The sequence below is a fragment of the Palaemon carinicauda genome, chromosome 7, assembly GCF_036898095.1.
Source record: "Palaemon carinicauda isolate YSFRI2023 chromosome 7, ASM3689809v2, whole genome shotgun sequence".
NCBI classification, from domain to species: Eukaryota; Metazoa; Arthropoda; class Malacostraca; order Decapoda; family Palaemonidae; genus Palaemon; species Palaemon carinicauda.
This window is the reverse complement of record NC_090731.1, coordinates 136,390,071-136,414,172: the sequence shown is the minus strand read 5'-3', so window position 1 is coordinate 136,414,172 and position 24,102 is coordinate 136,390,071. Positions and strand designations below refer to the sequence as shown.

The following is a 24,102-nucleotide window of genomic DNA, read 5'->3' as shown; positions in this document are numbered from 1 at the left end:
TTTCCACTTAACCTGGCTGTTTGGCCAGGCAGGCGCAGGTCTTGGAAACTTGTTCCCTGTGTCTACCCTTTGGAACCAATTACCCCTGTTCTAATGCTAACAGGTAGACTCCCTTTGTGCTGCCTTACCCATATTTAGGCTTTCCTTTTTAGTTTTTGGTAGGCTAACAGCTGGTTGTGAGGACTTGTCCTCTGTGCTCTATCACTGCAGACCCCTTAGAATACCAGTCTTGTCCTAATGCGGCAGTTAGGCCTTCCTATCCTGCCGCCTCACCAATTTCAGAGTCTCCCATCACCCCCTTCCCCTCATTGTGCCTGCTGATGCACCTATCTGCTGTGGAACCTTGTTCCCCTCCCTGTCTAGTTCCATGGCGACTGATTTATTCTCTGTTGCCCTTTTTGGACCGGATAGCTTATAGGCTATCTAGCCTGGCCCTAGGTGGATGAGATTTTTCCTTCCTGGATTAATTCTCTCTGCTGCCTTAGAGACCACTCTTAGGTGGTTTTGCTGCCCCTTCCCATTCCTGGTTAGGCCATAACATTAATGTACTAGGAACCACAGTTCCTTTTGTCTAGTCGTCTTACCCTAGCATTTCAGCTTTTCCCTTACTCGCTAGGTGGGCTAGGCTTCCCTGCAAAGTTTTTCTCATGGCTTAACCGTATCCAGGCAGAGAGTTGGTACCCCTTGGGGTTTTCCTCTGCTGCCTTAGTAGTTGCCTGTTCTGTGGCTGCAGCTTCTCATCCTGGGCTACGGACCTCTTGCTGCGGAGTTCTGACTTCTGCCTGGTTAGTCTATCTTGGCAGAAGTGTTGCCTTTTGTCCCTGCTTCTAGTTTTGTCAGCTCTAGTTCTTCAAGCATTAGATGAGAGTTGGCTATGGGGAGGGGACATTTCCTCTGCCGCCTTAGCTGCAGCCTTAAACTGGTCATCTGCTCCTCCTTCCCCTCTTCCATATATGAGAAACATGATCCTCTGAAGTTGGTCGATTGGATCCCACCTGGTTGTCCGGATATCCTTTGAATTTTCAATTCTCGGCATCCCGGCCATCCTATATGACTCGTTATCTCACAGGCTAAAACCCCCTCGTTTTACAAGTTAATGACCAGGTCTTGCCGGGCTTCCTTATGGGCTGCCTTTCATTCCTGTACCTCTCCCCCTGATTGTGGACTCGTCCCTATGGGATTGTCCCCTCTCTTCATATCAACTTAACTATGCCTCTGCTGCATTGTGTTGACATGCCTGGGGTGTTGAAAGGTCAGTTTATGACAGTTGCTAGAAATAACTGCCACCTTAGACCCAGCTACTGTCGCTTCGGGGGCAGTTTTTTGCTGGCTTAGGCAGTATGGTAAGTGAATTTGCCTTCTTAGGTTGTCTAATAGACCAACTTTGGGGGTACTGGCATTACTTTGATGTGACCCTTCCCTCCATATTTCTATCATACTACCATTGATAGTTTTTCATGAATCTCTAATGATTTCCGAGCTCTGTAATCTTAGCCATAATATTCATTGGTAGAAAGAGTTGCTCTAGAAATATTTTTTAAACATTTGTATAATTTTTATATATGCCTAGATTAATCTTTAAAATTCTTAATGATTTGTACTCACTGAAATTTTTCCTTCTTTACAGGTTGCTGACGAGTGTTCGCAGTAACCTGTACCAGTCAGGTCAAGTTGCCCTGTGGCCACAAGTCTTGCCAGAAACATGTGGACTGGCATGTTTCCAAAGGGTCTCTTGCAATTTGGGAACCGACTAACTGCCCCAGTTTGCAAGGACGATAGACACTGGCTTCCACGCCACAGACGTCTCCTTGGAGGAGCAAGTATGGAGTTAGAAGACTAGTCATCACTGGGTTAGAGGCTTCCAGAAGAGCTCTCAACAAGGTGCCCCTTATCTTCCTTCCACGGAACTTAAGGACCTCCTCTTTCGAGGCTGAAATGACTGCTGTTTTTGGTCACCAATTATCAATGGTTCAACTCCCGTCGGTACCATTAGATCATGCAGATGATGAAGTTCGGGACGCTCGGCAAGTAATGAGCCTAGACACCGACAACATGTCAATGGCTTCTTCAGTGTAACGTCAGGGAATGAGAAGATCCTGCTGACCACGGAAGCCTCTGTTGAGTCACTGGATGTACATCAGGCGAGTACAGTTCCTAATACTTCAGCTCGTTCCCCAATCCCTGCATCTCAGGTCCTAGCATCTACTTTGACCCCTGTTCCTACGCCAGATAAACCTTTGTTTCTAGGTCAAATTAAATTTATGGCATCCATGAAGGCTTTCATGGAAACCATGCATGCCAAACATGAAAGTGCTGAAGCATCCCTAGAGGCAAAGATAGAAGCCTTGCAATAGGCACTGAAATCTAAGGCTCCACCAGCTTCGAGCTGCCTGACAGCTCAGTTAAGAACCCTTTGTGTTATGCTGAGCAAATGGCTTAAGTGAAGGGTACCTCCATATCGGAGAAGGTATGGGTTTTTCCAAGACTGTCTTTAAAATTTTTCCCCTTGATTGACAGTTATCCTTACTCCTATGCAGGCTTAACTCTGAAGCATCCCTAGCACTATTTATCAGTCTTCAGCCTTCAACCCCGAGTATGAGAGAGCCACCACAACCTTTCACCCTACCAGAGCTCTAAAGAAGAGAACTAGTGGCAGAGAAGGTCTGGAAGGGGCAGTCAGTCTAGAGACCGGAGAAGTTGAGGCAAAACTGTTAAAGAAACAGGTCCTTTACAACGAGGAATTACCGGTAGGGGGATGACTACCTTTTCAGGCATCAATGGGAGTTCGATCCCTTGGCTCACAGTCTCAAAGGGACTAAGCTGGAAATGGAGACAGAAACCACCCAAGTTCAAGAGGTTTTTCCAACCCACATCCCCATTCTTAGAAGATTTGGTACAGGATCTTCTCCAGAAGGGAGTCATCCGTTGCACAAAATCCATGAACTTTCAAGGGTGGCTATTCTGCATGCCCAAGAAAGAAGCGAACACACTTCAAACTATTCTGGACTCATTCCCATTAAACAAATTCATTCTGAACAACAAGTTCCAGATGCTATCTTGCAAATACAGACCCTACTACACCAGGGGGTATACATCATCTTCATAGCTCTTACAGATGCCTATTGGCATCTTCCAATAGGTCGGCACTTCTCCCCTTACCTCTGTTTCAGACTGGCAAGAAAGGCCTATGTATTCAGAGCTATGCCCTTCTGACTAAGCAGAGCTCCAAGGATTTTCATGAAGCTAGCCAAGGTCACTGTCCAACAATTAAGGAACAGAGGTCTCCAGGTGATGGTATACTGTACCTAGGCGACTGGCTAGTCTGGGCTGCAACGAAGTAGGAATGTGGCAGCTCAATTAGTCATGAAATTCCTAGTCCATGTGCTTTCAAATCTACTTCAACAAGTCCAGGCTGTCTCCAGCTCAAAAAATCCAGTGACTAGGACTTCACTGGAATCTTAAGTAACACACCCTCTCTCTACTGCAAGGCAAAAGAAAGGAAATAGCAAACTGTTAGATGCCTACTTCGTTCAAGAGTACTCACCAGGCGGAAACAGTTAAGTCTTAGGTTCACTGCAGTTCACTACTGTGACAGACCCAATCTTAAAAACAAGACTAAAAGATGCCAACAGAATCTGGAGAAGGCATCAAATGCTTAGGGAGATCTTCCTCACAAAACCCCAGTCTTACTGCGACAGCAGCTCAAGCCGTGGTCCACTGCCAAGAATTTATCAACACTCCCCTCTGCAGTATCTCCCTCCTTCCGTGACAATTAACACGGATGCCTCGGAACAAGGTTGGGGGGGGGGGACATTTCCCTTCCAACAATAACAGGGTTGGTGGTCAATCACACTTCGGAAATTTCATATCAACATTCGGGAAGCTGTGGCAGTGTTTACGATTCTAAAGAGACTGAACCCGAAGACAAAATCACATCAAATTAGTCATTGACAGCAGGACGATAGTCCACTGTGTCAACAGACAGGCCTCCAAGTTTCCTCAGATCAACCATGTGATTCTAGCCATCCTCTCTTTAACAAGGTGGAGGAATTCGTATCTCTCAGCAGTTCACCTAGAAGCTGTTCACAATGTGACAGCAGACGCCCTGTCAAGATCCAAGCCTCTGGAAACAGAATGGCCTCTGGACAAAAAAATAATAGTTTCATTCCAAAGCAAGTCCCAGAATTGTAAATACAGTAGATCTCTTAGCGACGAGCTTCAACAAAAAGCCTCCCCGGTATGTAGCACCAAACTTGCATTCGGAAGCAAAACACCTATTTCCACCATTTAACCTGCTAATGAGAATCCTTAATAAACTTCAGACTTTCAAGGGAACAGCAATTCTAGTGGCTCCCAAGTGGCCCAAGAGCAATTGGTATACTTTGTTCTGGAACTCAAACCTCTCCATGTCCCTATATCATATCCAGAGCTGTCCCAGGATGTTCAACAGAAGACTGTCTTCGCTTCCTCTTGGATAACTAAAACCCTTCACCTCATGATTTTCGCCGTAGCGGCTCAAAGAAAGTTTGGTGTTGCAAATCAGAGAATTTACTTCATAGTGGAGTACACGTCCAATCCTACAAAACGACAATACTTGTCTTCCTGGAAAAAATGGGTTGCATTCGTGAAAAGTCATTAGCCCTCTTCTATTTCTATGGACTTCTGAATATCTCTTTTTATTCAATTGCATGGTCAAGGTCTGGCCTCTACAACTATTGCCTCATGTAAGTCGGCACTAACTAGGCCCTTTGCTTATGCTTTTGATATTGAACTTAAAATAGAGCAGTTCAATAAGATCCCAAAGGCTTGAAACCTAATGCTCCTCCCAAGGCTATTTCATGGTCGTTTAATAAAGTTTTCAACTTCCCCTCTTTGATAGATAACGCAACCACCTCTCTGAGCGATCTTACTCAAAGACTATCTTTGTGCTTGCTAAGGCTTCTGGTGCTAGAAACAGTGAGATTGTGGCCCTTTCAAAGGATGATGGCTACATTGAATTCTCGGAATAGAGGGGAGGTAAATTTTTACCCAGATCCTGCAATCTTGGCGAAAATCAAACTTCCCATGAAACACTGGGGACCCGGAAATATTGTTCCACTACAGGAGAATTCTTCTCTGTGCCCTGTGGAATGCCTTATGGCCTACCTGTTAAAGAGTTGTGCCTTCAAAGGCAGTCAACTTTTTAAAGGGGAGATGACAGGATCTAAACTTTCTCTTAAAGAGCCAAGGTCCAAACTCAACAGAAGGGCCGACCCTGATAGTATACCATCGGGTCATGACCCTAGGAAAGTTGCCTCTTCCTTAAATTTTTCCCTTCCTATCTATGGCCTTTGCAGGCTTACAAGCTTACACAGGACAGAAATCTTCAAGTGTGTTCTTCATACATTACTTATGTCAGTTGGAAGAGATTAAACACTGCAGTGGCTGCTGGTAGTGTGATTAAACCAGCTTCTTAAAGAGTTATGCATGGACTCTTATGGACTGTATAGTTCGGGCTTCTCATTCTACATTGTACAAGGGGATTAATGATGCTCTTTTCAATGTACTATTTAATAATTGTAAAGAGTCAAAGGTGATATTTTCCTTTTATGTTAGGAGTGTTGCTATTTCACTACCGTTACATAATTTTGGGGTCTGAAAATTTTGGTTTGATGCACATTTGCTGTATATAATGTAACGCTGATTACAATTACATTTATGAATTTGGAAATAAAAGTTTACCGTTATTTTTGAGGTTCCTTTCATTGGTCCTACTGTTCAAAATAAAACAGTGTACCTCAAATTTCCAACCATCCTTTCATGGACTTCAGTCTGTCTACTGGAGAAAAGATATTCACAGCAAGTGGGACTGCTATTGAATTCCTTTGCTCCTACTTACTTTATAAACACATCGCTTGCGCTCATAGTTTGGTACCATAGTTACCAATGCTAAGGGAAGTATGGTTATGTTTTTCAGAGCTAAATGGTTAAAACTCTCCTGGCCACAACTGGGAAGAATAATTCTTTAGTACACTTCCATCAGAACGACATGGCTCAAGCCCAAAAAATAGATTTTGATATGGGAAGAATCTATTTTTGGGCGAGATAGCCATGTCGTCTTGATAGCCCACCCGTTACTTTCATCCCCTCACAATTCTCATTAAGAGACCTTGCGTCATGCGATGGGTGCTCCTGAAATGGTTTTACAGGAAACTTGTTAGTTGTAGCACACTGGGATCGGGAGTTTTAATAGCTCTCGCCCACTTATCCAATCCAACCCTATATCCTTCAAGACAAGGTTAATTATTCAGGGAAGGATAACTCTGGCTTGTTCGAAATACGTCCCAGGTGTATACAAGATTTCTCTTGGGATATTGGCTCCACAGGTGAGAACTCCATGTTACCTGTACAGGTAAAAGTCTCTGGTATATCACTTACAGAAATATCCAGAGTAGGAAGCTGCCATTGAGGAACTTCCATCACGACAACATGGCTCTCACCCAAAAATAGATTTTTCATAAATCAAAATCTATTTAGTACAGCATATGCAAATCTCAAATCCTTGGCTCCCCAGTAATGTGTACCATTACCTTTTATTTTAAATTAAAATAAGATGCAGAATATATAATCACTAGTTCATACAGCATAATTGGAAAATCACAGGTTTAAAAAGTTTAATGCTGATAAGTTCACATGGTATGTTCATAAAGGCTATAGCTAGTTATGTGATAATTCACTGGCAAGAGTTTCCATTAATGGACACTAAAAACACAAGTTATTACATGATTAGTTTATAAAGCATAAAAACAAAAATACTCAAATTCTTCACAAATAGGTCAATATATTATAATTTTTTTTACCTGTATCCCAAATAAGCACAAACTTCAACACCAATATTTTCTTTGATATCATCAACACAAACAACGTTCCAATCATCTCCAGTGCGTAAAACCAAGTACCCTCCAGGATTAGATTCTAGGTCACCAAACCTATCAAACACTAGTTTGCCAGGTTTATTCAACAGGCCCACTGAAAAAAGAAAAAAAAGGACTCTTATCAATAAATATTAAGTATTATAAAAGAATTGTCAAAAAAGAAACTCTCAATAAGACAATACCAAATTGGAGAACAGACTATTTAGATATGATGATAAATTTGTTACACCTTTACTCACCTAATGTTCATATCACAAATTGAAAATGCATACTGTATTTCGAAACATAACAGGAATGATTCCAAGGCATACGACAACTTAACCAAATCTGTTTACTCCCCATTTTCAATAATTTCAATGTCTTGTATTGTATTTTTTCTAATATTAAATTGCCTTGGGATAAATAAAATATCATAGTTTTAGAATTTCACTAACTTTTATGATATAATTACAGTACACCCGTGACAGGTGAAAATACCTTACATTTCTGCACGCAAGATGAACTGAAATTAGGAAAAATTAATGAATTTAGGTCATGTCCATTTAATAAGAGGCAAATTACAAAACTATCGCTGTTTAAGCTAGTTTTTGCTGTATCACTTGGAATCCAAACTTAACTAAATACAAGCAATTTTATATCGTGCTTTTTCTTCATCCTCAATCATAGTGAACAAATGAATGCATTGACATATGTATAGCTTATCTTTTGCATCAACAGATATCTTACCAAGCATTGATTATGTAATGATCTTATAATATTGTTTCACCTTTACCTTAGAATTAAGACAAAAATGAAGTCTATTTTACATGGTTTTTACCAGAAGCCATTCGTTTGTTGACATTTTGTCTCCTATCATAACTAACAAATGAAAGCAGTTACACATCCAAGTGTTCAGTAATGCTGTTACAAATACTGTATTTTTCTTACCATAGCCATAAAAATTTCTACACATCACAAGCCAGGAATACCATTTTGTTCAAGTCTAGTCAATAACAAACTGCCGATAATGACTACGATAATTTAAGACAATTCCAGATTTAGACGAATAATCCCTTTTCAAAATTTTTTTACTAAGCTTCACTTGTAAGAGTTTATTTTCATATTAACTTGTACCCATATCAAATACCACAGGCAAAACAAGGAAAGTACTAGATTACTGTAGTTTTAAATCAAAATTATAGGATAATTATTGTGTTACCACTATAACGTTAGATGTCACTTGAGAAGATGGTGCAAGATTGGAAAAAGGTAATTTCAATCATGAAGGGGCTTTAATTAAATATTAATATGCTAATATACAGGCAATCATCGACTTGAATACCAATGCGACTTAACACTGTTCGACTTCGCGACCACTTTTTTACTTTGGTGATGTCACAAGTCTGTTAAAGAGTAACCTGGTAGGACAACTATTTTCTTAGATATCTATTTTATTGTATAAAAATTATTTGATTTATATTTGTAAGTTAGTATTTCCTCTTATTGATGATACAGTTTCCATTTAGGAAAAAAAAAAGTTTTAATATCTGTCGAGTTCATACTGTATCCTTTGTCTGGCAACGTCATATTTCTGGCAAAACCGAAGAAAACGATCGGACAAATGAAAGATTTCTTTTCACTGGGCTATTATACTTGGTATCCCCACAATCAAAATAAGTAGCGATACAGTATTTCATGGGTTCGTGTCTGTTACGAATACTACGTAGTGTAAATTTGACTATCACTAGGACGATATTTAAGAGTAAAAGTACAATAGGACAAATATAACTTTTACATTACAAAAATAAAACACTTCTGCTGGGTAGGATAGTATTTTTTTCTTGCAAGAAAAACAAAGGTTTTACATATTTTGCAAGTCCTTCTTTGTAGAGCTCATATCACAGTGCACACGACTGGTGACGTAATATTTCAGGCGGACTGTAAGTGGCTAATATAGGCGTTTTCCTATAGATTTGTTACAAGGTAATGTTTGTATTCACATAAAAACATTGAGTAACAATACCAAGTATTTCAGGTCTGTATCAGTTGAGTAACCCACAGTACTATTTGCTGTAAATCTAAGAAAAATATGTCTGGTGGTTGTATTTCTAACGAAAGGCAAGCCCAGAGAGAGAGAGAGAGAGAGAGAGAGAGAGAGAGAGAGAGAGAGAGAGAGAGAGAGAGAGAGATATCAGCTGGTGTGCTCTAATGCTGTTTTATTTGTTTCTTTAAAAGAAACTCTTATTTCAAAGATATTGGTTTTAGTTTACAAAATAAGCTGTATTTCTGTTAAAGTATGAAAATAAAAATGTGACTTGAACTATTTGCTTATACAGTACTGAGAATATTGTATGTTAAGTCAATCCTTCGTAACTATTGTGCAAGTAAAAAAATTGTAGGATGATAGAAATACAAGCTAAACGTCTTTTGGTTAATGAGCCTATATGCATTTATAACTCGTGATCGTATAAAACGGAAAACGGGAAATCCACCTCTCCTTACTCGAGCTTAAGAAAGAAAACGAGAGAAAGGGTAACTCGTAACTGTAGTAACAGAAAACGAGCACACTATGCTCACGCTCTCATGGTTACATTATAAAGAACCAAATCGCACAATAATATGATAAGAATAATGATAAAATTGTAATAACCAAGAACGAACAATAACGACAACGTAACAAATATAAAGATATAGTCTAAAACGAGCACCTTCCTGAGGCGTGTACAAAAACTATACCAAAGGCCAGATCATTATTCTTCGTCCGTCCAAATTGGACTTGCTAGCAAAAAATATACCATAGTAAAAACAATAAAATAATGATAATAAAAATGGTCATGAAACGTAAGTGATATAACCTAGATGACAGAGTACCAGATGGGCAATATTAACTTGAAAAACTACCGAAGCGAACAAAACAAAAATGGCTGCCGTCACCGAGGAAGGCCAAGCCTCTTCCAAAATTAAAAACCACATTACTGGAAAGAGAACAAATGCCCGGTACTGAAAAAAAACTGTCAAAACAAACAATGGTACTTAACATTGGTAAAGGTGAAGTAGCAGCGTCGGTCATTTTGAATTAACGACAATCACTTGCAAAAACACTGAGTACAAAAAAAAAATTACGACTTTGCGGGCAAGTCCAAAACAGAAGGATGACCTAGAGGGCGTTCGTGTGGGTGACGGTGGCGTGGTCCAAGTGTGGTTTCTGGGGTCTTTGTTACGGCCCTTCCCTTTGATGAAGGAGTTATCTAAATGGAAGACAGCCTGTGAATAGTGGTTTTCACACGCCCCTGATGTATACACGACACTCACGAGGTGCTCACGCGAGGGTAGTAACCTCTGCATTCCATGCTTTTAATTTTCTCTGGTATATTTGGAAGATTTATATCAGAAAAAGTGGAAAGGAGGACTTTTTCACCGGCCGTCACAGGTCTCTCCCCAGAAATAGATTTTTCCTTCGTCAAAATCCCTTTTATGCAATGATTATAACGTAACTAACGATACTTTTATCATCTTAATTGTCAAACAAATTTAAGTAGATGTGATAAATATTATAACTGGGCAAGAGACGACTTTCAGGAATTGTGCCACATTTCAAGATTGCTGCGTGTTGCGTACAAACATGGTAGTGGTCGTTGTATTAAAATATGACAAATTGGAAGTAATTTGCATTTTTCCTAACTATAAAACCTAGCTATTTTTAGGGGTATTATTGTCGACGAAGCTGAAAGGGCGAGCCATTAGAATTTAGCGAGAGTTAGATACCCATCCCCCTAGTTAGCGGAGGGTGGGGGTGGGGAGGGGGTAGCTAGCTACCCCTCTTACTTGCACACCTGTAACTGTCCTTCCCTTTGCTTGGAGGTAGGACTTCAAGAGGGACAGGGTTGGTGGGCAAATTTGTATGAATAGCTAAAGGTTTGTATCATTAGGAAAATACTAATTACTTTGCAATTTATCATTTGTTCTTAACTGTAATACAAACCTATGCTATTTATAAGGGTGACTCACCCATTAGGAAGGTGGATGTCCCTGACAATATGGCTTTTCAGCTTTACCTGGGGGTATCCTTTTCTTATGTAGGTTAATACTAAAGATAAGGACACCCTAACACCTTGCTAAACCTTGCTACACAAGGTCTGTGGCCTAAGCAAGCTGTGTCGAGTTACTAGCAATGCGACTGTCAAGGTGTAAGTTATTTCGAGTCTATACGAAAAAGTTGAAGACTTTCCCAATACCACCTCACTAGGGTATGGGGACGTAACAATATTGACCTAATACTAGGTATATGAGGGAGCTATGGCTTATCTGCAGTGGTTGAGGCCAGCTTGTGCAGAGAACCCAGGATGCTGCTTTCCCAAGAGTGGAGGTTATAGAAGAAGAGTCAGTCATTCCTTTTTATTCACACAGACTAAAACTGGGTAACAGTGACCTCAACCTTCAGCTACTTGTCCAATAAGAAGCCTGAGGTACTAAACCAACTGTTGTGCAGCCAACACAGGAACGATAAAGAACAGATTTCTGTGGGTCAAGTCTTGCAGGTAATGGGCTGTTTAAATCATTTGATGCTTCCCCACACCTGCTTGTAAAACCTGCATCACAGTAATTTCTTTTGAAGGCCAGAGACTTAGCTATGCCCGACATTGTGAGCTCTGCTGGAGGAGGATCTGGATTCAAAAGCATGATCGATGACTGCGAATCCATGCCTAGGTGGTGTTTTTAGTGATCCTACTCTTGTTTCTCCCAGTGCTGATGAAGAGCAAAGGTACCCGGAGAAGAGCTGCCGCTGTTCTTTTGAGGTAGCGCCTCAAACTCCTTACCGGGCATAGTAACAGGTAATCTGGATCATCAGTTGCAGAGTGGAGAGACTTTATCCGAAAGGAATCTAATCTAGGATCCAATATCCTTGGATTCTAAGCCTTGGCAACAAACTTGGGGACGAGGCTGAACGTTACCTATCGTCATCCCCTTGAATGGGCGACGTCATAAGAAAAACCCTGAAGTTCACAGACTCTTTAGGCTGGAGCCAAGGCGAGTAGGAACAGTCTTTAAAGTAAGGTGGCAATCTGTTGCCTGGCGTAATGGTTTGTAAGGAGGCCTCTTTAGAGACCAAAGAACTCTAACCACATTCCACGGGGGAGGTCTCACTTCCGACTGATGACAGGTAAGTTTGTAACTCCATACGAGCAAGGAAAGTTCCAGCGATAATGTCCATTCCTTTCAGTTTAAAGGCAAGTAGTTCCTAGGACAGTGAAGGATTATGGCCTAACTAGGAAAGGGAAGGGGCAACTATACCACCTAAGAGTAGTCACTAAGGGGGCAGAGAGAATTAATCCAGGGAAGGAATAAAAATCTCACCTACCTAGGGCAATACTAGATAGCCCACAAGGTATCCAGGGAAGTGATAGAAGGTGAGGGTGCACAAGTACATATTCACCAGGTGATACTATTAGGTGAAATTCTCTGGTATATCCCTCTGAGAAAATTCCTAAGTAGAAAGCTGCCTTTGAGAATCTTCCAACGGGACGACATGGCTCAAGCCCAAAAACAGGATTTTAAGTCTATCTTTCCAAACTCTGTGGCATCACTAGCTGGAGCCTTACCAGCTTGATATATTTGATGTGACCATTAGAGGGTAACTTGGTAGATGAGCACGAGTGGAAAAATATGTTATTTTCCTTAGTAAAATAAATTTTTGAATATACTTACCCGATGATCATATAGCTGCATCCCTGCTGCCCGACAGAAAAAACCTACGGGCGGAATACGCCAGTGATCGCTATACAGGTGGGGGTGTACATCAACAGCGCCATCTGTCAAGTAGGTACTCAAGTACTCGATGTCAACAAAGAACCAATTTTCTCCTCTGTCCACTGGGTCTCTATTGGGGAGGAAGGGTGGGTCCTTTAATTTATGATCATCGGGTAAGTATATTCAAAAATTTATTTTACTAAGGAAAATAACATTTTTCAATATTAAACTTACCCGATGATCATATAGCTGATTCACACCCAGGGGGGTGGGTAGAGACCAGCATTACATGTTGACATTATTATGAGCTAAGTATTCCGTATTTCATTTTAGCAGTTATTCAAAATAACAAGCATAAAATAAATAAGTACCTGGTAAGGAAGACGACTTGAACAACTACTCTGCCTTTTTAAGTACGTCTTCCTTACTGAGCCTCGCGATCCTCATAGGATGCTGAGCGACTCCTAGGAGCTGAAGTATGAAGGGTTGCAACCCATACTAAAGGTCCTCATCAAAACCTCTAATCTAGGCGCTTCTCAGGAAATGATTTTGACCACCCGCCAAATCAAGTAGGATGCGAAAGGCTTCTTAGCCTTCCGGACAACCCAAAAATATTTCAAGAGAAAGATTAAAAAGGTTCTGGAATTAGGGAATTGTAGTGGTGGAGCCCCCACCACTACTGCACTCGTTGCTACGAATGGTCCCAGAGTGTAGCAGTTCTCGTAAAGAGACTGGACATTCTTAAGATAAAAGACGCGAACACTGATTTGCTTTTCCAATAGGTTGCGTCGAATATACTTTGCAGAGATCTATTTTGTTTAAAGACCACGGAAGTTGTGACAGCTCTAACTTCGTGTGTCCTTACCTTCAGCCAAGCTTGGTCTTCCCCATTCAGAAGGGAATGAGCTTCTCGTATTAACAGTCTGATAAAATAGGATAAAGAATTCTCTGACATAGGCAAAGATGGATTCTTAACTGAACACCATAAAGCTTCAGACGGGCCTCGTAAAGGTTTTTAAAATAGAACTTAAGAGCTCTTACAGGACATAATACTCTTTCTAGTTCATTTCCAACCATACGATAAGTTTGGAATATCGAACGATATTGGTCAAGGCCGAGAAGGCAGCTCGTGTTTGGCTAGAAAACCAAGTTGTAGAACATGTAGCCGTTTCGGATGAGAATCCGATGTTCTTGCTGAAGGCATGAATCTCACTGACTCTTTTAGCTGTGGTTAAGCATATCAGGAAAAGAGTCTTAAAGGTGAGATCTTTCAGGGAGGCTGATTGAAGTGGTTCGAACCTGTCTGACATAAGGAATCTTAGAACCACGTCGAAATTCCAACCAGGTGTAACCAAACGACGCTCCTTCGTGGTTTCGAAAGACTTAAGGAGGTCCTGTAGATCTTTATTGTTGGAAAGATCTAAGCCTCTGTGACGGAAGACTGATGCCAACATGCTTTTGTAACCCTTGATAGTGGGAGCTGAAAGAGATCGTTCTTTCCTCAGATATAAGAGGAAGTCAGCTATTTGAGTTACAGAGGTACTGGTCGAGGATACGGATACTGACTTGCACCAGTTTCGGAAGATTTCCCACTTCGATTGGTAGACTCTAAGGGTGGATGTTCTCCTTGCTCTAGCAATCGCTCTGGTTGCCTCCTTCGAAAAACCTCTAGTTCTCGAGAGTCTTTCGATATTCTGAAGGCAGTAATACGAAGAGCGTGGAGGCCTTGGAGTACCTTCTTTACGCGTGGCAGACGTAGCAGGTCCACCGTTAGGGGAAGTGTTCTGGGAACGTCTACTAGCCATCGAAGTACCTCGGTGAGTTATTCTCTCGCGGGCCAGAGGGAAGCAACTAGCGTCAACTTTGTCCCTTCGTGAGAGGCGAACTTCTGCAGTACCTTGTTGACAATCTAGAACGGAGGGAATGCATATAGATCTAGATGTGACCAATCTAGTAGAAAGGCATCTATATGAACTACTGCTGAGTCCGGGAAAGGTGAGCAAAGTATTGGGAGCCTCTTGGTCATCGAGGTTGCGAAGAGATCTATGGTTGGCTGGCCCCAGGTGGCCCAAAGTCTCTTGCATACATCCTTGTGGAGGGTCCAATATGTTGGAATTATTTGTCCCTTCCTACTGAGACAATCTGCTATGACATTCAAGTTGCCTTGGATGAACCTCGTTACAAGTGAAAAGTCTAGACCTGTTGAACAGGAGAGGAGGTCACTTGCGAACTCGTACCATGTCAGAGAGTAGGTCCCTCCTTGCTTGGAGATGTACGTCAAAGCAGGGAGTTGACCGTGTTCACCTCCACCACTTTGCCTTGAAGGAGAGACCTGAAGCTTTTCCAGGTCAGACTTACTGCCAGAAGCTTCTTGCAGTTGAAATGCATTGTCCTTTGACTCGAGTTCCATAATCCCGAGCATTCCCTACCGCCTAATGTCGCACCCCAGCCTACGTCCGATGCGTCCGAGAAGAGAACGTGGTTGGGAGTCTGAACAGTCAGGGGAAGACCCTTTCAAAGGTTGATAAAGTCCTTTCACCAAGTCAGACCAGACTTTATCTTTCCGGAAACCGGGATCGAGACCGCTTCTAGCGTCTTGTCCTTTTCCAGTGAAAAGCTAGATGATACAGAAGAGGACGGAGGTGTAGTCTTCCAAGTGACACAAATTGAACCACGGATGACAGTGTCCTAACCAGACTCATCCACAGCCTGACAGGGCAGTGTTCCTTCTTCAGCATCTTCTGGATGGATAGCAGGGCTGGGGGTTGATCGTCTTGTTCAGCAATGTCCTCATCAGAGGGTTCCTCATCCGAAACTGATGAGGAAACGGCAACGGAGTGGGCAACGTCTGACTCGCTGAATCCGGTCGCACTGGTGGATGCGTGACGGAGCCGGACACAAGATCATGGTACTGCTGCACAGTCTGTGAACTGTCAACCATGGGGACGCGAAGAAGTACAGCGTCAACCCGAAACTGTTTAGACTGTCTGAGTTGTGCAGTCAACCCCCTACCGGGTTGCTGAGGTTACCGGGTTGCTGAGGTTGCCGCACTGCGTCACAACAAGTCACCTCTGCTGGTTGTTGAACGTCTTCCTAGTGACACACTGAACGTCCACAACCACCTCCGAGAGTCGCTTAACGTCAACGTGCGACTGGCAACCCACACTGGGTCGCACCGGTGGAGGAACCATCTCAACTGGCGGACGTGAGTAGGATACCTCAGCGTCAACAGGGCGTACAACCAACCGGTAGGAAGGTTGTTGGCTAGAAGGTTCTTCTCCGTAAAAAATCCTCTATCAAGGACACAAGCTTGGACTGCATGTCTTGCAACAAAGCCCATTAGGGTCTATGGGAGCAGGTGTGGCAACAGACGGGGTTAGCGACTGAAGCGGAACCATTACCATCCCTGGAAGCATTGTTATGCTTAAATTAAAGTCCATAGGAGGCTAAGCAGCTTAAGGCTCCTCTCCAAATGGCAGAGTCCTCAAAGGAATATCAGAAGGAGGGAGAACAGCACTTTCTCATCTACAGGAACCATGTCCGAAAAAAGCTAGGTTATCTCAGTGAGGGTTTCACTGGTGCATAAGCAGCAGACCAGAAGGCAACGTTATGTAACTGCTTGACAGTCTGTGAACTGTCAAAAACTGAACTGTCAACCACAACAGGTGCGTGAGGACATACAGCACTGGTGCATTAGTAGCAGACCAGAAGGCAACGTCATGTAACTGCTTGACAGTCTGTGAGCTGGCAACAACCAAAGCTGTGTGGGGAAGCCTCAACTCCTGACTGACTAGTCTGCTGCGGGCGAGTGGCGGTAACCACAGTGGGTTGCGGAGGCTGACACACCGTGTCAAAACACGGCAGCTTGTGGTAGCTCACGCACGGCAACGGAGTGCTCCGTGTGTCTGTGGGAGTCAGCATGCGTCTGGCAGGGTCGACTGCGCATGGGTGGAGGAGCTCTCACAACAAGAGTGTGGGAGCAGGCAGCCATGCTGGGCGCACAACCGTGGCAGGCTGTAGGCCAACGGGTGCATCGTCAACCTTCTCCGCAGTCGGAGTGTGGGAGCAGGCAACAACCAAAGCGGAGTGGTGGTGCGTGGTGGGGACTGCCGTGGGTTGCGGAAACTAACGCATCGCGTCAAAACACGGCAGCTTGACTCCGCCTTCCCACTGCTGATGCGGTAGCTCACGCATGTTAACGGAGGGAGCCGCACGTCGGCTAACGTTAACATGCGTCTGGCAGGGTCGATTGCGCATCGGAGGTGGAGCTCTCCGCAGCCGGAGTGTGGGAGCAGGCAGCCTCAGCGTGAGCTGGGCGCACAACCGTGGCAGGTTGTAGGCTAACGAGAGCAGTGTAAACCTTCTCCGCACGAAACTCCTGCATAACCGCAGCTAACTGAGTCTGCATAGACTGCAGTAAAGACCACTAGGGTCTACAAAAAACGGCAACAAACGGAGCTACTGTCCGTTGTGACTGAGGGTCTAAAACAGCTGGTGCGGCAACAGACGGAGTTACTGCCTGTTGCGGTACCACCTTGCCTCTCTTGGGAGGTGTGCAGTCGTCGGATGACTGCAGCGAGTCCGAACTGACCCAGTGGCTACACCTAGGCCGTTGGACTTGCGCGGAAGGGACCGACTTGCACTTAAAAAGCTGCAAGATTTGGTCCATGGTTTCTACGAGAAACCTCTTCCGCAGACGAGGAATAAATGGGCTCTCTCGTCTTTGTGTGGGTGGGGCGATCTCACGTCGGCAACGTGTGTAGATACACCCGAAACCACGGAGGGAAACGTCTGTTCGTCGATCAAGGCCTGTGGAACCCATAAGTCGTTCGACATTACTTCTCCCCTGGGCTTGGGAGCTTGTAAGAGGTCCCGGACTAGGTGAACAACTGGCACGAACAGACGAACCCTCGAACGCAACACTAACACTTTGCGCATATCACTTTATCACTTTTGATTTTCTGTTTGCACTTATTTCACTGAAATCGAAACTTTAACTGATTTCTACCTGAAACACGCAATCCTATCCTTCATTAAAAGGTAGTAATTGCGAAAACAGTTTTACAATGCAACAGAGAAACATAAATAAAGATAAAGAATTCAGTGGCTGGAAAAGAGACTAAACACTAGATCAAATAAACTACGTTTAAAATCTCTCACCGCATAAAGCCTGGGAACAAAAATAAAACTCTAGAAACGTTTTACCTTCTTCCCCTACAGCGACTAGGGAGAAGAGTAAAAAACGAGAACAACGTTACCCGCTTGAACGAAACGTTTATTCTCCTCTCTCTCCCTCCGTCTCTATCTCTCTCTCTCTTCTCTCCTAACTTAGCACCTGAGAGAAGAGCCCAATTATATATCGTTAAAACATGTTATTGCTAAAGGAAAAAACTGAAAGGTTTCCCAAATAAAAAGTTCCTTTATTTAGAATTTAAACCATTTAAGCTAAGAAAGAATGAACGAAACGCTAGAATCGGTTTACTCTTACTGAAACGTGAAACCGTGAAACACTCTCTCTCTATCGTAACGATAGAGCGCATGTTGAACGTTCTGAACGTCAACAACTGCGGAGACTAAAAAACTAAACGTTAGTTCATCTTTGAAAACAGTACGAGACTATCAAAGAAATTCTTTCATAAAACATTAAAATAAAAAAAAGTATTAAATTCTTAAAAGGTAAATACGATATGACGGGCTCAATGTTAATTAACTTCGGTTCCAAGTAAGGACCGCCTACTATTAGGAAAGGTCGCATATAAACAAACATAAAAATTAATTTTTATAAGTTTATAATAAATGGAAAGTTAATCGAAGAGGCCTATAAAGGCGGAGAGATATAAAATAAATAGATCTATAATTTGTTAAGCAAAATTACCAAAAACCTAAACACACTTCCGTCTAAGGGAAGGGTCGGCCATTTAAAAGTGAAAGAGAGTCCATACTCTCTTCGTCACCAACACTTCCGTCTAAGGGAAGGGTCGGCCATTTAAAAGTGAGAGAGTCCATACTCTCTTCGTCACCATAATTAAATCTATCCAAAACGAGTTCAAGTTTTGAAATGAAGATAAAACCCCTGCATAGCGAAAGCTCAAAACTGGAATAGTGTACTTCACCAAATCGTTGTGAAAACAAATCCAGTTAGGGACGGCGTATTTAGTAGGTCTTGCCAGTGGCACGACAGAGGGAAAATTGGTTCTTTGTTGACATCGAGTACTTGAGTACCTACTTGACAGATGGCGCTGTTGATGTACACCCCCACCTGTATAGCGATCGCTGGCGTATTCCGCCCGTAGGTTTTTTCTGTCGGGCAGCAGGGATGCAGCTATATGATCATCGGGTAAGTTTAATATTGAAAAAGAGTATTTAATGTATATTATATATATTTAAATATTTAGCATATAACATGAGATACTATGATTAAACTATTTCCTGCATGTATGCTTTCACACATTCTTACAGAATAACAACAGTTTTTAAATGGATTTTGAGCCAAGTGAAAAAATCTAATTTTGGGTGAGAGTGCCATGTCGTCCTGATGGAAGGGTTCCTTTAGGTAGCCTTCTAAAGGACATTTGCTCCCAGAGAAATAAACCGAAGGTCTCCAGGATTCTAACTCCTAGCGCGAGTATCCAATTAAGGATATAGCATAATACCAGGGGACGTATTTTTAGATAAGTCACATCGTAATCTTCACCCCGAATAGATTTTACTCTGATGTAAAAGGGAAGAGTGGCGAAAGAAGGGGGTGCCGTTTTAGATATCCGGTGGACCTATCCGTACTGCTACCGGCCGCCATTCCTTTACTTGTCGTTGAGCAGAAATAGCTGCAGAGAGTAATTTCGGGTGGGGTCCGCATAAGGGTGGGTCCATCAGGACGACATGGCACTCGCCCAAAAATAGATCTTTCACTTTGCTCAAAATCCGTTCTTTGGGCTCGGGCCATGTCGTCCTGATGGAAGCATACCAGAGAATTAACTTTAAAGTACTATATCTGTGGGTTTGTGTATGTGCCCTCTACCTTGAATGGATTTCCTTATCTGATCTAGACCTGTATATGAAATTCCAGTTAACTGTCATTTCCACTAAGCCTGGAACTGGCTTAGTGCTTCCTGCCCCCTGCAGGGAAAGTGTTGACTTCGACAATAAGGATTCAAGGTTTGTATTTCCGTGGGAACAAAAGGGAAAACTTTAGAGCTTTCCTTTAATTTCCATGGAAATCTGTACTGATTTCAAGTTCTCTATGTTTATAGGTATTAAATAAAACTGACATGTTTTATTTGTATGCAACTGAGGTAGCAGTAATAAGACGCAGATCTGTTTTTATATATTTTGCAACTAAATTATCAAATGTAGTTATAGCAAAGCATGAATCTGATGTGAAACCAAATCTGTCTGTCTTGCTCAGATTTTGGACATGCATAAACACTGATGCAAAAGTTCACTCGGCACTGGTGTTATTGGTCAGATATGCACCTATATGGAACAGTCTGTTAATCATCGTTATGATTTGCACTAGAAGGTACGTATACCCATGCACCCGATACACTTGCAAGTCCCAAAACAGTCCACTGTTCATCGCAGCACTAGACAATGGGTTTTATGACACTACCCGCCGCCACCACAAAAAGTTTTATTTCATGTACTTGCTTCGCATAGTGTTTGTAAAAGACCTTGGATGATCTCCACCCAGTGTATGAGCGGAGTCTTTCAAAGTCCATGTGTTGAAAAGTTCAACAAAGAAGCACCTTTCCTTGGATCATGACCTGCGGGTGTACTGTCAGGATCCGCTCTGCGAATAAAGTAGGTGAGCTTCGCTCTCAGTTGTCTTAGGGATAGGTTTGATCCTGAGGTTTCGCCTCTGAAGAGCTGTCCTCCCTTGAAGTCTGAAGTTCTTCGAAGATAGACCTTAAGACACACTACTGGGCAGATTCTCCAAGGACCCCATCTCTTAGTGGGTAGCTCATTCTTGGCAAGAAAGGCAGGATGAGGAAAGAGGTTCAGTTCTCCCGTGTCTAGAAACTGAATACTGTATGGCCTTCATTTCGGGACAAGGCCACTATTTCAATAACTAGCCCCTGAGGCTACTGCAAACAGAAAGATGACTTTCTGTGTTAGATCCTTCAGAATACAATCCTCATTTTTCAGGTTCGAAGCATAGTGCAAGATTTTGTCCAAAGACCACGTGATGGGCTTTGGTGGGGTTGCTGGCTTGAGTCTAGCGCATGCTTTTGGAATCTTATTGAAGATTTCACTTGAGGGGTCCACCTCAAAAGTATACAGAAGTGGTCTAGTCAGGGCCGACTTACACAAGGTAATCGTGGTAGAAGCCAGGCCTTGTTCGTGTAGGTGTATGAAGAATGCGAGACAAATCTATCGATATTTCTGTCAGTTTCCTTGTTTTCACAAAGGACACCCATTTCTTCCATGACTATTCATTTTGTCTCCTAGTCGAACTTGACTTATACTCTTCGATGAAGTCTACTTTATCCTTCGAGATTCCATACTTTTTGTTCGCCGCTAGGGCGAGTAAATCATGAGATGTAGGTTGTTGGTTCTCGAGGATGAAGCGTAGACAGTCAACTTCTGGACCAGTTGGGATAAAACTGGGTCCGGCAGAGGAAACAGCTTCAGTTTCAGCTCTAGAACTAGAGGGAACCAATTGCTTTTGGGCCACTTGGGGGCCACTACTGCTGCTGTCCCTCTCAAGGATCTTAGCTTGTCGAGGACTCTTAGCTGGAGATTGGTTGGTGGAAACAGGTAAATGCGATTCCACCTGTTCCAGTCGAGGGATATGGCGTCCATCGCTTCTGCTTGAGGGTCCATATAAGGAGCTACGTAACGAGGCAGTTTCTTGTTGTCGCTCGTTGCGAAGAGGTCTATCTGCAGTTCCGGGACTTTTTCCCAAGATGAAGGAGAATGAGTCTGCGTATAGGGACCATTCTGTCTCTATCGGCTTTCGCCTGGAAAGAGCGTCCGCCGTCATATTGTGGAACCCTTGTAGGTGAACTGCTGATAGGTGCCATCCCCTCTTCCTTGCCAGGTAGAAGATCGCTAATATCACATAGTTGATGTGAGGCGATCTCGAGCCTTGTCAATTTAGACATTTTACTATCACTTAGTTGTCCAGGACCAATCTGACGTGGATTGTTCTGCGAGGGGATAGTTTCTTCATCCTCAGGAAAACTGCCATAGCTTCCAAGGTGTTGATATGAAAGGTTTTGAGCTGATGTGACCAATTCCCTTGCACCTTTCTCTCGTGAGAATGGCCTCCCCATCCTTCCCAGGAGGCGTCTGTGTGTATCACTACTGATGGTTGTGGTGGTTGCAGGGGAATTGTCCCTGCTAGGCTCTTGGCTGTTTACCACGGCCTTAATTGCATGCGCAATAGGGTCGGGGTCAACCTTAGTTCATCTCTGAGCGTTTGATGTGTATCTTCTCCAGACTCCCAACGCATCTTTTAGACATACTTTTAGCACCGGGTCTGTCATTGCTGCAAACTGGAGAGAGCACAATACTCTCTCCTGTTGGCGTCTTGAAATCCTCTTGTGACGGATTAGTCTCTTGACAGCTCCCGCTATCTCTCTCCTCTTCTTGAATGGAATGAAGAGGTGGTGTGGCTAAGTCCCAATTGATTCCTAACCATTGGAACTTCGGAGCTGGAGAAAGGCGAGACTTCTTGCGATTGATCTTGAAGCCTAGGTGTTCCATGAACTGGATGACCTTTTTAGCTGCCTGCAGACACGTAGTCTTGGATGCTGCTCACACCAGCCAATCGTCTAGATATGCTACCACTAGAACTCCTTCGGAACGTAGCTGCTGGACGATTGTGCCTGCTAGCTTCGTGAATACCCTTGGGGCTGTGTTCAGTCTGAAGGGCATTGCTCTGAAGACTAACTTCTTCCTCTGTAGCTTGAATCCTAGGTAGGAGGAGAAGGGGCGGCTGACTGGCAGATGCCAGTAAGCGTCTGCCAAGTCTATTGAGACTGTACGCCCCTTTCGGTAGAAGGGTTCTTATGTGTAGCAAAGCAAGCATTCGGAAATCTTGTTCTCGATGAACTTAAGTGGAGACAAGTTTAGAATGACTGACAGTGTCTTTCTTGGGAACACAAAACAGCCTTCCCTGAAATTTGATGGACTTCGCTTTCCTTATTACCTTCTTGTTCAAGAGTTCTGAGGTATATTCTTCTAACAAGGGGGTGGAGCATTGGAAGAATTCTGGAAAACGGGGTGGAGTTCTGTTTCATTTCCACCAGAGTCCATTCGTGATTAGGCTGTGGGCCAAGGGATCCTGAAAGTGGTACAGTCTGCCCCCTACCTGGAGCCCCTCATTGCTTGGGGGGTTCTGAGGACTTGTTTCCGTGACCACGTCCTCCTCGGCCCCAAGAGGGGTTTCTGGAGGAACTTCTCCTTGAGCCTTTTCCTTTGTGAGTGCGAAAGAAAATAGACTGCCTCTCAAAGACACGGTTAAATGCTGGCGCCTGGGCTACCAGTTGTTAAGGGACCATGTGGAAGGTGGTCTGAGGCTGGGCTACCAGTTGAGGCATCGTAGTCATGGTCACGGAAGGAAGTTACACACGTCTGCGTGGTCTCCTTGCCTTTTGTTCTTAGGCTGGGGACCTCCGTCTGAGGAATATTTTCTCTGAGGTCATGCCCCACTTTTGGAGAAGGTTCCTATTCTCCGTGGCTGCTCTGGCTATGACCTCTCGGACCAGTTCCAGTGGGAAAAGGTCCTTAACCCATATGCACGATGAAATAACCTCCTTAGGTTTGTCTTTTATGGTCACTGAGGCAAACACGAACTCTCTGCAGGTTCTCTTTGCTCTGAGGAAAGCATACAAGTCTTTTACAAGGGTCCCCATGCGAGACTTAGCCAGGAAAATGTACATTACTAGGGCGTTATGTAGGCCTGCGCTCATTTCCAGGCAGTTCTGATGAGAAAGGGAGGCCGCAAGTCTCTCCTTCGTCTCTTGTTCCCTCCACAGAAGATGATCTGGCAACTTCGGAAGGTTCTCATTGAACTGCTGGCCTGCTATCTCTGGATCCAACTAAGAGACGGAGAAGGTTAGGTGGACATCTTTCCACTTCTCCTCGCAGGCAGGCATTGCTAGAGAGAATGGTTTGCATTCCTCAAAAGTTGGGCAGGGTTTGCCCTCTTCGACTGCCTTGGTGGCAAAGTCTAGTGCTTGCTCCGAAAAGGGGGGAGAGATGGAGGAAGGAGCAAGAAAGGTGGGGTATCTCTAGCTCAGTGCCAAGACTTTGGAGTTGGTGTACCCGGCTCCTTTCAAGCCTTTTAGGAGGATGGCTTGCGCCTTGTCATGCTCGAAGACAATGACTTCTTTAGGTATTGTTTCCTCACGGGATGCATGTTCATCCCGCAGTCTCACGTAACAGTCTGGGTAAGCTGAAAAGCTAGGCCAGAACTCGAGATCTTCGATTAGTTTGACTCCCAACTTCTGAGACG

The 24,102-nt window shown here is 43.4% G+C and overlaps 1 protein-coding gene across 1 annotated transcript in view; it reads right to left on the bottom strand.

Moving 5' to 3' along the window:
• ndl (serine protease nudel) overlaps window positions 1–24,102 on the bottom strand; it is a 277,009-nt gene that overhangs the window by 129,614 nt on the left and 123,293 nt on the right. Inside the window, exon 16 of the mRNA XM_068376910.1 lies at window positions 6,840–7,008. Coding sequence (XP_068233011.1) covers window positions 6,840–7,008 — 169 coding nt within the window. The remainder of the gene's footprint in view (window positions 1–6,839; window positions 7,009–24,102) is intronic.